Source organism: Artemia franciscana, chromosome 2, assembly GCF_032884065.1.
Source record: "Artemia franciscana chromosome 2, ASM3288406v1, whole genome shotgun sequence".
NCBI lineage: Eukaryota > Metazoa > Arthropoda > Branchiopoda > Anostraca > Artemiidae > Artemia > Artemia franciscana.
Genome location: NC_088864.1, coordinates 61,365,180 through 61,380,251, shown reverse-complemented (window position 1 = coordinate 61,380,251; position 15,072 = coordinate 61,365,180). Strand labels below are relative to the sequence as shown.

At 34.3% G+C, this 15,072-nt stretch overlaps 1 protein-coding gene across 9 annotated transcripts in view; it reads right to left on the bottom strand.

Moving 5' to 3' along the window:
* The window catches only part of LOC136043891 (organic cation transporter protein-like), a 103,030-nt gene that overhangs the window by 68,407 nt on the left and 19,551 nt on the right, over positions 1-15,072 (bottom strand). For 2 of the 9 annotated variants that reach the window (XR_010621746.1, XM_065728913.1), the window contains exon 1: positions 9,455-9,526. The exons of 2 other annotated variants lie outside the window; for them this stretch is intronic. Coding sequence is in view for 2 of the 7 variants with exons in the window: in XM_065728913.1 (XP_065584985.1) it covers positions 9,455-9,491 (37 nt within the window). In the remaining 5 variants the exon portion in view is untranslated. Of the gene's footprint in view, positions 1-5,056; positions 5,142-9,454; positions 9,527-15,072 lie in introns of those variants that run through there. 5 more of the 9 variants (XR_010621748.1, XM_065728911.1, XR_010621747.1 and 2 more) reach the window with 4 other exon arrangements.

Here is a 15,072-nt window from a genome sequence, read left to right as displayed (position 1 = left end):
TACAGAATACTTAGTTTTAGGCAAAAACTGGTCATTTTATTTTTCTTGCGTTTCACTTTTGAGGATGTACCATAAACAGAGCAAGAGAGAGAAACAGAAAAGGAAACCGACAAGGATGCTATAAATTTTCCAGTCTAGAAAGAGTTAAAAGGTTTAAAGAGATAAAACATCTGAATAAAAAAGCTGAAGTCTATGAATGGCTCAAGATCTACGTCAATTTCGATGCCCTGCTTGTGCTGCCAAATCACACAATTTAAATTGTGATATCGCTGTTTGAAAATTCAGAGCACAATGGAGGAAACTATTGTTCCAAACTTTCTTCTTTCCTGATTTGAAAATTCTGCCTTCAAACTTCATTCTGATTGGTCGATGATAAGATTACATTATGAAGACAAACAGAGGCGAAGACTCCTTATTCTGAATTAGATACATTATTTAAATTGACGTCCTGCATAATTCCATTTTTATCGACAAGTATAAACAATATATAGCTTGGAACACACGGTTTCAACCAGTAGCCTAAATATAAACTTAAAATACTATCGTAACACATTAGAAATTTATCAGAGTAATGTAATATGCATAGTTAATGGTAAATAGTATGCTTTGTAAAACTGTACGGCTCCTCTAAAATGTTTAAAAACTTGAAGGGCTATGGGCTGTTCAAGAAATAGTCGATAAGAAGATGACTAATATAAGGGCCATAATGTAAAATATCTAGTCGTGCTCGGAATATCAATTGAAGGTAAGTAATATCCCTATCATTATAATGAAGATGCCCAAACGAAAATAATACAATGATGCATATATAACTCAATTATTTATACAAATTTACTAATAAAAACAGAGTAGTTGTACACAAGAACAACATGTCCACGTGACTTTCAAGTGATAATATGCATTGAAAATATAACAAGGCCGCACAATATACAGTAATGTCGTAACGCTGTAGAGCCATGAAAAGGCCATAAGATCCTGTTTTCAACGCTTTTATCCACATTTCTATGCACTCTTTAGAAGATTGTCTTTGGGAGGGATCCCAAATAAAACGAAAGAGATCCCGAAGAGAGAAGTGCGATCACTCCCTCTTTGGGAGTGATTAGATTAGATCACAGTAGCTTAGAAACTAAGAGACCGTAAAGTGGCAGAGTTATTTTAGCCATGGGGGGGAACAAAAGACTCAGTTCGCCAATATCTGAAAAGCATTCTAGGGCGCGTTGGCATCGGTTATAGATTTGCTCGGATTACTATATAGCAAATGATAATTTGCGTATGGTGCGCAGTAGGGAATGAAGATATCTTTAAATTCCCTATGCAACATAACCCTCAGATGTGTAGTGGTATCTGAAACATTCAGCAGCCAACCCGTATCTTCGTTGTTTTTGTTTTTTTGTTTGTTTTTTTTTTATTATAGCACATGTCTGAATTTTGACTAGGAAAACTTTCAAAAAACAACGGTAAATGACCAAAACGGGTCTTGCTACTGAAGATTTATCTTAAAGGTCATTTGACCAAATACTGAATACATCATATACAAAAACACAAAAAAAGACAAAGAAATAAACAATCAAATTGACACGTAAACAACATAATTAAATATATCCAAATATGTCCTTAGAATATTTTCGACCAGGTGGTTAGACTAATAAAATCTTACCTAAAGATGCTTCTACTTTAAAACTTTCCACAGATGTTTTTTCTTGTATACTGAATATATTTCTTAAACTGCAGAAAAAAGACTGTTTAATATTTTTATACAAGTAAAGAACATATCAAACTCAAACGCAGTAGATTTACTGAATATAATGCGTCCACGGATGTAGAATTGCTTCAAACCTTGATAAAAATACGGAAAATAGAGGAATCAAAATACAAGGAAAGGATCATGGGCTTGAACCAACGCTATAAAAGAAAAGTTGAAAAGGTGACTAAATATAAGTCGATAAAAATGCCAAATTTTATTAGAAATGGTTCTTTTGTGATTTTTGCACCATTTTTGTATTTCAGAAGCGAAACTTCAAAATTGCATGAAATCGGCTTAAGAAGTTTGCAGTAACACTTATTTGCTTCCAAATGTTCTCTAATAATACTACGCTTTTTATATATTGTCAGATTCCTATTAAAGATAGAAAAACTACTTTTCAATTTTCAATTTTTTCAATTTTTCAATTTTTTCAAATTTTTCAATCAATTTTTTCATTTTTCAATTTTCAATCTAGTTTCAAAAAAATTTGCCTCCCCTCTTGAATCTGATTGATCAATCCAACATGTCAAATAATCTTTTTACAGAGGTTTCCAGTCCCTATCTACGAAAAAATGTAAAATTTCAGATCTTTTTTGGAGAGGAATTTCTGATTTTTTCCCTAGGGGTGATCACACTGAACCAATGGTCACCAAAAGATCGAGAAAAGTCTCATTTGAACGGAAATTAAAAGTTCTAGTGCCTTTTTAAGTAAAAAAAACTGTGCCACATCAGTGGCTTTTCTGCCATCTTGTGACAAATTGTTTCCACGGGCACAGAAGAGGATACCGGCTGAAAATTCTACGTTGCGAACAATCTTAACAAACTTTTGGTAAAATATGATTCCAGCCGAAATACCTTCAAAGATCCCATGGACCCGGGGGATTAGGTGGTAAATTATACGAGTATTTATACAGAGTTAACTGAGATCGTAGTGCAAGAGTTCAGTTACTTTCAAGGGTTTTACTGACTTTCAAAAATCCTGTATATCTGGTGCCATGGGGCAGAAGTGTAAAATATGGGTTGCGAAGAAGCAAAATGAAAGTTTGACAAAGAAGGTAAAAGTTCCTTTTTTTTTACTTGACGAGAATTAAGCCTAAAATGACAAACCAACAGAATCACCAAACTCTCGTTTATAGCCTACGGCTATATATAGCAAAAAGCAAAAAAGCAAACTTTCGCATGCAAACCGATTAGGGTTCGCGTAGCGCAGGTGCCGATCTCCTGATTCTCAGCCCTCGGCCGGGGTGCAATGCGTGGTTGGGGGCAAGCCATCCGACGCTTTCCCGTGCTTTTCCCTAGATTTCTCTAGGTACCCATTTGAACCTGGGTGGACTTTTGGCTTGTCTTACGGGGAAACGCCACTAACCCTCGTCCTAAACCAAACGGTCGGCACCACCGAGATTCGAACCAGCGACCCATCGCTCGTGAGTTCGGCGCGTTAACCACTCGGCCACGGACGGACTTAGCTATATATGGCCCTATGAAAAGAACGGGAGGATCCTGGATGCAACAATCATAGTAGCGATATTTATGTATGGGAGAATTGTTGAATGGGGAGACAAACTGTATTACTCTTTCCTTAGTAAAATGCTTCCGTTACAAAAGGAATCTTGGCACAAGATTACCCAACATTCATCATGAGATGGGAAAACTATTGTTGTAAGCAAAAAACTACACTTTAATTCTGCATAGAATAGAAACAAGCGAAAGACAATCTAAAGTCCGCAGTAGACAAAAGTAAATTCAAAAACATTTTGAGGGGAATCCAAAATTCTCGCCAATGCCATAGACAGTGGAATAACGTTGACGCGCCGAAGCCTTTTCAGCAGCGGCACACTGAGATATTTTCAGGGGTGCACTGCCAGTTTTCGGTACGGTTTCGGGGACTAGTTCAAATCCATAATTACAAATCTTGTCGATATTTTCCATAAAATTAAATAAAAAAAAAGTTTTTTTTTAAACTGAAAGTAAGGAGCGACATTAAAACTTAAAACGAACAGAAATTACTCCGTATATGAAAGGGGCTTTTCCTCCTCAATGCCCCGCTCTTTACACTAAGGTTTGACTCTTTCTCTTAACTCTACTTTTTAAAACAGTAAAATAACTTAAAACTGTAAACTACTTCTTAAAACAGTATTGTTTGACTAAACTGCCTTTTCATTATATTCGAAAGAAAATATTTTTTTACGTGAAATATGTAGGACGTTGGCATGAACTAAATCTTTTTCTAGGTGATCTCAATGTTCACTATAGATTATTAATTCAAAGAGAGATAAAACTAACAAGATTAACAGGTTTTAACAGATTAACAGAATTAACAGATTAACACATAAAAAAGGCAATTTAGTAGTATCGGCATATAACCTATTCAACAGCATTCTTGTGTCGACATGCGAACTTCTTTTTTTTTCTTTTTTTTAGCGTAGATTCTTTTTAGTTCGCAATCTTCTGAATATGTTTTTGTTATAGTTTCACTGCAACTAAGGAAACTATGAAACTATGAAAATATGAAAACTATCTCATTTACTTAAATTTAGTTAAACAATCGAAATTATCTTGATAGTCGTTGATAACAGAATTTACTCAGTAGTCATTCACCGAGAAAACAAAATTCGCCTCATTCGTACCCCCAATATTGAAAGCCCTAAAAACTACAGAATAAGAAGATGATTTCATCCTGACTGTTGTTTTTCAAACATGTGGCTATTAATGGATCAATAGTACAGCCGAGGATTCGCATTTTGAAATTAATGTTTGATGTCAATTGAAAACGATAGTGCTGAACATTTTATACGTCTATTTGGAATTTTTGAGCCAGTCTTTTCCCGGTTTAATTTTAAGTTTTCATTCTGATAGTAATTGTTATTGCAAAACCACAAAAACCACAGTTTTATCTTATAATCCTAACCACAAAAAAGTCGAAATGATTCTTGGGATAGAAGAGAGATTTGCCAAAAAAAAAAAAAAATGCCAAAAAAAACTAAATGGAAACAACAGGCTCATTCGAAAAAAATTATATGTTGATGTCATAGTTTAACCAAAATTATCGAATTGAAATAGCAAAAGATGTGGATGTCATTTCACGGACCAAAACTACATCTCACAGTTTTTGTCACATTTTTATTATCTTTTATTTCTATTGATTCCAGACTAAATTTTATTGTTATTTCCAGAATGGTCCAAAAAACATGCTTCAGCAGACTAACTAGACTATGGGTACTCTATTCATAGCAAACCTTGCACTAACCCTCTATTCTTAGCAGCCTAGTATATTCCATAAAAACAAACTAGAATGAATCTTAAAATACATACATGCATTCATGATGTGATTTAGAATGACTGCACAATAAAGATTTGTAAACACCCACCCAGCACCACCCATTTACCTGTTTGACTCTGCAAAAATTTCAAATCAATCAAAACATGGAAAACTATTTGAATCACGTATTTTCTCCATAGTCTCAAATTTTGATCACGCATCAAGTCTGATGACGCAATTAAGTCTAAATCATTAATCACATTTCAAAGTAGTCGTGCTGTTTCTTTATGTGTGTAAGTGATTCTTATACTTGAATTTCGGTTTTGAAATTGATAGGCCTACCTGATAAGCGGTTTTGTAACTGATTTAATGTTTGCTACAAGTAGATTATTGGGAAAACGGAGTATAGTCTTCGCGAGGAGTTAAATGATTTTTACCCCCTAGCTTTTCCCAATTTTTGCGAACTAAGATATTAGAAAATCCTTATTTTTAATCAGGTTTTTTTACAACATTAAAAGCTGGCTTTCAAAACCTTGTTTTGTATTTATATTTGAATACATACAAATTTTTAATTACCGATAGGACTTGCATCCTTCCCAAATTACCGAGTAAATCAATACTTTTGTAAAAAATTGTATTTATTTTAATATTATGTTTTGTTACTTGCAAACATCACGTAGATATAAAAATTAGCTTTCAAATTAAACCTTAAGCATCTTTCTATGGCATTTCAGTGCCCCACTAGCGGGGCCGAAAAAAGCAGAAAAGACGGAGAAACATCAGTCCTTCCCATACTTTTCCAAGCGGGTGTCTAGATTCCGAAGATGCAGATTTCATGCGCAGACGCAGTTTTCATTCCGCTTCGGCACCATTTTGAGGGGTTTCAGGCTATTTTCCAAAAGTCCTTTAATTTTTTTTTTGAAACTTTTACAATTAATATTAATCGAAATAATAATTATGATTCCTATATTAGTTTTAAATGACATATTTCCCTCAATTGGCAGTTTTTTTTTCGAAACATATTTTTAAATTTTCGGTTAATTATTGGCAGAGCTCGTTCTTGACCAGATGGCGGCGGATGCCACGACCATGATAGATAAGAACGATGCCCTTCTATATCTTCCGTTCTTATCACCAGGAAAAAGAGAGACTACTGGTCACAAATCTTCTGAATCACCATTTCGTTCTTTTTATTAGACAAGTCAGAGAGAATTTCGTTTTTCTTTATATTTACTAGCTCAAGGTTTCCAAGTTGAAGGAGCACAGGAGAACCAATCAGATATTGAAATGACGGGGTTATTCCGCTTCCCTTTTCTGACATACTTACAGCGGTATAGCTAAGGGGATCATGGGAGACGATTGTGCCCGGTCGTACGCTCTGAGGGGGCTCATAACTGATTGTGTTTTGGCCTAAAAATCAACTATATTTTGCTTATTTTATTGTTGTAATAACAGTGGGGGGGGAGAGTGAAAAAACGAAATTATTCCCGAGTGCTGAAAACCCTAGCTAGTCTTCTGTGCAGAGATAATACGATTATATTGTTTAAAAAAAATGTTAAAAACGTAAACAAATGAATTTGAAGCACACTTTTTACCATAAGGCAACAGGAAACTATCTCTCTCTCTCTCTCTCTCTCTCTCTCTCTTTCTCTCCCTCTCTCTCTCCCTTATCAATTTGACAGCCCTTCGAATTTTCTATGGTGCAACCCGCTTTGACTGAAAACTTTGCCGACAGAATTGCATTGTCTTTTCTATCAAATTTCATAATCAAATCACAAAGTCTCAATAGGTTTCAATGATAAGTAGTCCCTTGCGATAATTCACTAATGGACCCCTTGCCTATGAGACAATCAACCGACGTTGAGGCTAACAAAATGATGTTTAAAGTATTGAATCTTCTTAACAGACGGCAACTTAAAAATGAACCTCCCCATGTTCTTTCATCCTCCCTTCTATGAAAAATTCCTTGCCCCCCTCACACTCTAAGGGTTCAACCTATTTACACCTATGATTAGGATAATTGCGTGTCTCCGCTGATTTATTTTCATAAAAGGAAAGTATACTGTGGGATCAAAGAGCAAATATAAATATCGCAGTTTTTTCAAATTTTTTTTAGAATTAAATTGTTCATTGTATCGTTTTCATTTTTTGCTCAATATTTACACTTAACTACGATATTTTTTCCTTGAGGAGGGTTTTAGTAATTAAAGTGGTCGAAAGGGAAGAAATTACAATCTTCCTCACGTCTCTCACTCCTTTCCTCTTTCTCTCCATCCCCTGTCACCACTGTCCTCTCCCCTCCTTTCTTTTTCCCTCTACTCTTCCTTCCTGTTAATCTATCCCTCTGCTCTCTATGTCCTCTCTGCGCTCCACTCTCCGCCCCTCGTTTTTCCTTTCTCTCCACCTCTCTCTCTCTCTCTCTCTCTCTCTCTCTCTCTCTCTCTCTCTCTCTGACCTTACTAGCAGCAACTATACCTTAGACTTACTTCTAACTAATACTATATTTTGAGGTAAATGGACACAGAAGCGGATCCGGGGGTGGTTTTCAGGGCGTGTGTCCCCTCAAATGGTCAAAAGTGCATAATTACAGGGGAGACTGGCGAAAATACCAGTGAAGAAGCCAAGCCTTGTTGGCTTCCCATCCAAATATCGATTCTGTATCCATTGGATGGACCTCTAAGAAAATTTATGGACCCCTAAATAGCGCAACTTAAATAATTGACTTTTAAACGGCGACCTTTTACTGCAACTGAATGAAATTTCTGCAACGTCAAATTAAAAAAACAAAAAGAGGAAGTGTTTTGATTTGGGGGACATCTAGCACTTAAGTGCCATTATCGGCTGCAAAATACTTTGCAGCACTAAATTTAGCACTGGATGGACCTCTCAAAAATTTCAACATTATATAGCTTCAATGAAAGTCCGTCAGAAGCAAAATAGATACATAATGCACAATGATATACAATTTAAAGACCATGTAGAATAATAAAGTAATCATAAATAACGCGTTTATAAATTGTATACAGTGATGAAGAGGAAAAAAAGAACACCCACGCACATAGCAAATAAATTAAACATGCAACGCTGTAATATTAATATTAAAAAGTTACACAAAAAAAGAAATAATAAAGACGAAGGACTTAGGTACCAATAAAAGAAAAAAACAGGAGAAGGGAGAAATGAAATTATACTCTGCGATGCTATACACATCATCATCTCCCGGTGATTGGGTAAAATCACTGGCAGGTCAATAACAGAATAAATAGTAATGGTATACCGATTTTTTACCGATTACTGGTTCGTCACGAGAGGTACATATGGAGCACGACATATTTGAAGTAACGTATATTTAGCTGCTCTGAAATTTAGCTATTTTTAATCATATACTCATAGCTGATAAATTCTATAGAATTTAACCTCGAAAATTTATTTGTTATGTTTGGAGACAATTCCAGTACTTATGTTGGGACAAGTCGGAAACACTATTTGATGCCCTTTATATGCTCCTCCCAAATATGGCATTCGCTCGTTCGCAAATCCAACTTAACTCGCAAATATGTCTTAAATGTATCCTAAATTGATACCTAATTCCAACAGTTCCACTAAGATCACTTAGAGTGGTTTTCACGAATAACAAATTCATCAAATTCATTTTAACATGAATACATGACAACACGAAATGATAAACAAAGAAAAAAAATATGTTATAAGGAATCATCAGGGGAGGGTGAATTTTCAGAGTAACGACTTTTATATTGAAAAAGAGAATAAAATAAGGCATGTAAAGGTTCTACTTTTACTACGGTAATATCATCAAGTAGTGACAGGAAATAAGCATCATTTTGGCGTCCGGTTTTAGTCTAGAATTGGGGCTATTGACAAGGAAACGGGTTAAGAAAATAATTATTACTTTATAATATGTAGAATAATTGTACTTATACATTTCGACGGCAGTTCCACTTTACCAACAACAACCCCTAATGCGTATATATTTATAGCCCAAACCATACATTTCCCGAGCATTTTATCCGCGTCACTCTTGCTTCAACCAGTTTACCCTGAAATTGAATAAACTGTGACAAAATCAAAAACCAGGATTTACAGGCAGAAATATATTATTTGGACTATATTTACAAATTAGGGGGGTTGGGTGGTTAAGTAAAGTGGTGCTGAAGTCAAAATGTGTAATCTGTTATTATTATGCATATTATGAAGTAAGAATTCTTTTCTTAACATGTGTCCTTCACAACGGTCTTAATTCTAGACTTACACCTACGTTCGATTTAAGGGTTTTAAATTATATTTGCAAGTGAAACGACCATTTTATTTGAAAAGAGCACAAAAAAGGCAGAATCACTTTATCGACTGTGTATGCAATAGAATCTTCTCCGAATTTCCCATCGCTTTCCTTTGAATATATCTATGTATACTGAAAATTTGGTTGTACTTACATCCTTCCCAGATTTCCCTTTTATTATTGTTGTCCATCCCTCACCAGGTATGATTTCTAACTGACCTCGATTTATTTGAATGATATCAAAATAGTTTAGTTGCTGCGCAATAGTATTTTCGACCAATAGCAATCCTCTATTTTTTCTCTTTTGCTCTGTGGAGCAAATCGTATTAAAAAGGATTATTTTTAATACGAATTGGGTTTTTGACGGAAATCTGTTTCTAGAACCAAACAAGTGTAAAAGGAATGCGAAATGTTACAAATGATATCTTAGATTACGTTTTACATTGGCAGGAAAACAAAATGAGTTGTTTCAAACAACAGGAAATATCTTCTGATGGTTTTATAACTAGGGAGACAAATCAATAGGCTAATATCAAGCCAAAAACTCTTGAAATATTTGCAAAATTATATAAAAAAAATAAATATGTAATTAGTAGTAAAATGAGGATGTTTACGCGCACAGGCCCATAAACTCGCAAGAGCACATTTACACAAACTTCTTGAATTACTCCCTGTCCACAGGTTATTCAGACCACTGTAATTTGAATCCCTCTCCCCTCTTGCAAGTATTTATATACTCACATATCTATCTATATACATGTGCTCGCAGTTTTGAGAGAAAACAAAAGCTTTTTGGAGGAATTAGAGGATTTTTCAAAAAGGGTTTCCATTAAACCCTCCTATATGGGGAGGGATCTCTTTAAGTTCTCATGGAAGGGAGATTTCCATTATTAATCCAATATATACAGGTTTGTGTCTATAAAGGATTAATCACGGTCTAATGTTTCTATCAATTTAATTATAACATTTTATTTGACCGTTAAAAATTGTGCCAAGATGTCATGGCATTAATACACTACTTATGATTTGATTGCGAAATAAAATGTATTGCGCAATTTATTTGACAAGCAAACGCAAATCTAAGCATAAAAGCAAAGCTGTACCAGCATATTAAGAACTCGAGAAAGGCTATAAAACATATCAACTTCTGCACAGGTGTGAATATAATACGTTAAATTAATTCGGGGCAGATCTAGCGCAAAATCTTGGGGGGCCAATGCGACAAGGGCGCCAATGAGAAAATCTTGGGGGGCCCAGTCTGACAAAGGTGCCAATAATTGACCAGACTGACAATTTTAATCTAAAAATAATAGTGAAAAAAAAATAGGGAAAGAGAGTGCCATAAGAAATCTTGAGAGGGCCCAGGGTCCCTCTACCCCCTGGATTTGAGGGTGAAATTAATATATTATGTTTAATATGATGTATTTAAACAGAATCATTTAACTCAGGGATTTAAAATAAGAAGCTATTTTTCTACTTTAATAATCTGAACAGACGATCACATGAATGAGGTTTTCACCTTACCCAACCATCCAAGTACCCATGACAAAATATACACCCAAAACAATCAACCAAAAAGGGGAGATCCGTGGAAAAAAAAGTGAGGAAGAACTAATAAATACAATTTTGATGAGGCTGGAAATCACTTAATGCGCTGGAGCCATTATGTGAGTTTCCGTCTTGCAAAAAAAACAAAAAAAAAACGGTCAAACTAAACTTGAACAAGGAAGGGGACAAAATAAGCAATTGATAAAGAAAAGAAGAATATATATATATATATATATATATATCTATATATATATATATATATATATATATATATATATATGTATGTATATATATATATATATATATATATATATATATATATATATATATATATATATATATATATATATATATGAGGAACCAAATCGACATTATCATGGACTTAGAAGGGTTTAATGTCATGTCCAAGTCCAAAGCCTCACCTCCAGTTTCATTGAGGATAATCATAGGGTCGCTTATTAAATTTTTGATGCAACTTTCAACAATCGTTAGGTCATCAACAAATTTCCATCGGTCAGGAACTTCCTTCGCGAGGCTGTTGATCATGACTGAAAAAAGGGGCCTAGAAGAGTACCTTGGGGTATGCCATTGTAGACACGGAGAGGGTTTGAGTAATGGTTCTGGTGTTTAACCACCTGCGATCTATTTGTTAAAAAGGAGGCAACCAATTTTACCAGTAAGGGATCGGTATTGAACTCGCTGACATTAGGATTACTATTTATTTATTTTCAATTGTCTTTAGAAAAAATAAGAGTTTGCAAATTAGTTTAACTTATTCTGTTCATTGTAACAACAATGCCTTTAAATAATTTCTACTGTAGCGGGAATTTCTATTACTTATTCCTTCTGAAAATGGAGCTAAGTAAGCACGAAACACGTGTATGCAAGGAAATTAACTGAGGCTTTCTCCGTCTTGATGTGTTTGCTTCAAATATTTCTGTTAGGTGGGTGGCAGACTGTTTCTGACATGGTTGCGTGCGAAGATTTTTTTTCTTTTTTTCTTTTTTTTTTTTTTTTTTTTTTTGACAGGCCCTGACTATCACTGCTATTCTTATCAAGCGTGCTCTCACCACTACAAGCTTTCTGAAGGACAGATTACATTTGTTTAGAGAGAGATTGAACATGGTGACACAGACAGAATGAGAGCCTCACATCATCTAGGAAGAAACCTAGGCAGACGGGGAACAGTCCCTCCTCACTGGTAATTATGACGTAACGAAAAAAAATGAAAAATAAACAATAAAAAAGGGAAAAACCAAATTTTTGGATTGACCGTACAACGATACGATCCTGGTAACCAAGTTTATACAAAGAATAAGAGGTTTGAAGGAGGTTTGCAGGGATAAGAAAAAGCTTCACAAAAAAAAAAATAAAAATTTGAAAAATACTTTAAAAATTCTATAGAAAAATTCGAAGAAAACTTTAAATTTGAGCAATTACTTAACATTATTATTTTTGAGGCCCGTCTACAACTGATTACTCAAATGAATCTTCGACCTAGCTGATTTCCAGGGTCTCCTTCTGCCACGGATGAAATCTGCAACGGATGACTCTACTTAGGATTTGTAATCATATGATTCGAATTCGTATAATGTTTTCTGATTATAGCGTAAAGAGCAAACTACAATTTAGTGTTTACTCTTTTGTATAGTGAGGGGATTTTGTATAGTTGAGGGGAATCCAAAATTCTCGCCAATGCCATAGACTAGTGGCATTACGTTGGCGCGCCGAAGCCTTTTCAGCAGCGGCACACTGAGATATTTTCAGGGGTGCACTGCCAGTTTTCGGTACGGTTTCGGGGACTAGTTCCAATTCAGAATTATAAATCTTGTCGATATTTTCCATAAAATTAAATAAAAAAACAAGTTTTTTTTAAAACTGAAGTAAGGAGCGACATTAAAACTTAAAACGAACAGAAATTACTCCGTATATGAAAGGGGCTTTTCCTCCTCAACGCCCCGCTCTTTACACTAAGGTTTGACTCTTTCTCTTAACTCTACTTTTTAAAACAGTAAAATAACTTAAAACTGTAAACTACTTCTTAAAACAGTATTGTTTGACTAAACTGCCTTTTCATTATATTCGAAAGAAAATATTTTTTTACGTGAAATATGTAGGACGTTGGCATGAACTAAATCTTTTTCTAAGTGATCTCAATGTTCACTATAGATTATTAATTCAAAGAGAGATAAAACTAACAAGATTAACAGGTTTTAACAGATTAACAGGATTAACAGATTAACACATAAATAAGGCAATTTAGTAGTACCGGCATATAACCTATTCAACAGCATTCTTGTGTCGACATGCGAACTTCTTTTTTTTTTCTTTTTTTTAGCATAGATTCTTTTTAGTTCGCAATCTTCTGAATATGTTTTTGTTATAGTTTCACTGCAACTAAGGAAACTATGAAAATATGAAAACTATCTCGTTTACTTAAATTTAGTTAAACAATCGAAATTATCTTGATAGTCGTTGATAACAGAATTTACTCAGTAGTCATTCACCGAGGAAACAAAATTCGCCTCATTCGTACCCCCAATATTGAAAGCCCTAAAAACTACAGAATAAGAAGATGATTTCACCCTGATTGTTGTTTTTCAAACATACGGCTATTAATGGATCAATAGTACAGCCGAGGATTCGCATTTTGAAATTAATGTTTGATCTCAATTGAAAACGATAGTGCTGAACATCTTATACGTCTATTTGGAATTTTCGAGCCAGTCTTTTCCCGGTTTAATTTTAAGTTTTCATTCTGATAGTAATTGTTATTGCAAAACCACAAAAACCACAGTTTTATCTTATAATCCTAACCACAAAAAAGTCAAAATGATTCTTGGGATAGAAGAGAGATCTACCAAAAAAAAAAAAAATGCCAAAAAAAACTAAATGGAAACAACGGGCTAAACTAAATGGAAAAAAATTATATTAAAACTAAATATTAAAATTATATTAAAACTAAATGGAAAAAAAATTATATGTGGATGTCATAGTTCAACCAACATTATCGAATTGAAATAGCAAAAGATGTGGATGTCATTTCACGGACCAAAACTACATCGCACAGTTTTTGTCATATTTTTATTATCTTTTATTTCTATCGATTCCAGACTAAATTTTATTGTTATTTCCAGAATGGTCCAAAAACATGCTTCAGCAGACTAACTAGACTATGGGTACTCTATTCATAGCAAACCTTGCCCTAACCCTCTATTCTTAGCAGCCTAGTATATTCCATAAAAACAAACTAGAATGAACCTTAAAATACATACATGCATTCATGATGTGATTTAGAATGACTGCACAATAAAGATTTGTAAACATCCACCCAGCACCACCCATTTACCTGTTTGACTCTGCAAAAATTTCAAATCAATCAAAACATGGAAAACTATTTGAATCACGTATTTTCTCCATAGTCTCAAATTTTGATCACGCATCAAGTCTGATGACGCAATTAAGTCTAAATCATTAATCACATTTCAAAGTAGTCGGTCTGTTTCTTTATGTGTGTAAGTGATTCTTATACTTGAATTTCGGTTTTGAAATTGATAGGCCTACCTGATAAGCGGTTTTGTAACTGATTTAATGTTAACTACAAGTAGATTATTGGGAAAACGGAGTATAGTCTTCGCGAGGAGTTAAATGATTTTTACCCCCTAGCTTTTCCCAATTTTTGCGAACTAAGATATTAGAAAATCCTTATTTTTAATCAGGTTTTTTTACAACATTAAAAGCTGGCTTTCAAAACCTTGTTTTGTATTTATATTTGAATACATACAAATTTTTAATTACCGATAGGACTTGCATCCTTCCCAAATTACCGAGTAAATCAATACTTTTGTAAAAAATTGTATTTATTTTAATATTATGTTTTGTTACTTGCAAACATCACGTAGATATAAAAATTAGCTTTCAAATTAAACCTTAAGCATCTTTCTATGGCATTTCAGTGCCCCACTAGCGGGGCCGAAAAAAGCAGAAAAGACGGAGAAACATCAGTCCTTCCCATACTTTTCCAAGCGGGTGTCTAGATTCCGAAGATGCTGATTTCATGCGCAGACGCAGTTTTCATTCCGCTTCGGCACCATTTTGAGGGGTTTCAGGCTATTTTCCAAAAGTCCTTTAATTTTTTTTTTGAAACTTTTACAATTAATATTAATCGAAATAATAATCATGATTCCTATATTAGTTTTAAATGACATATTTCCCTCAATTGGC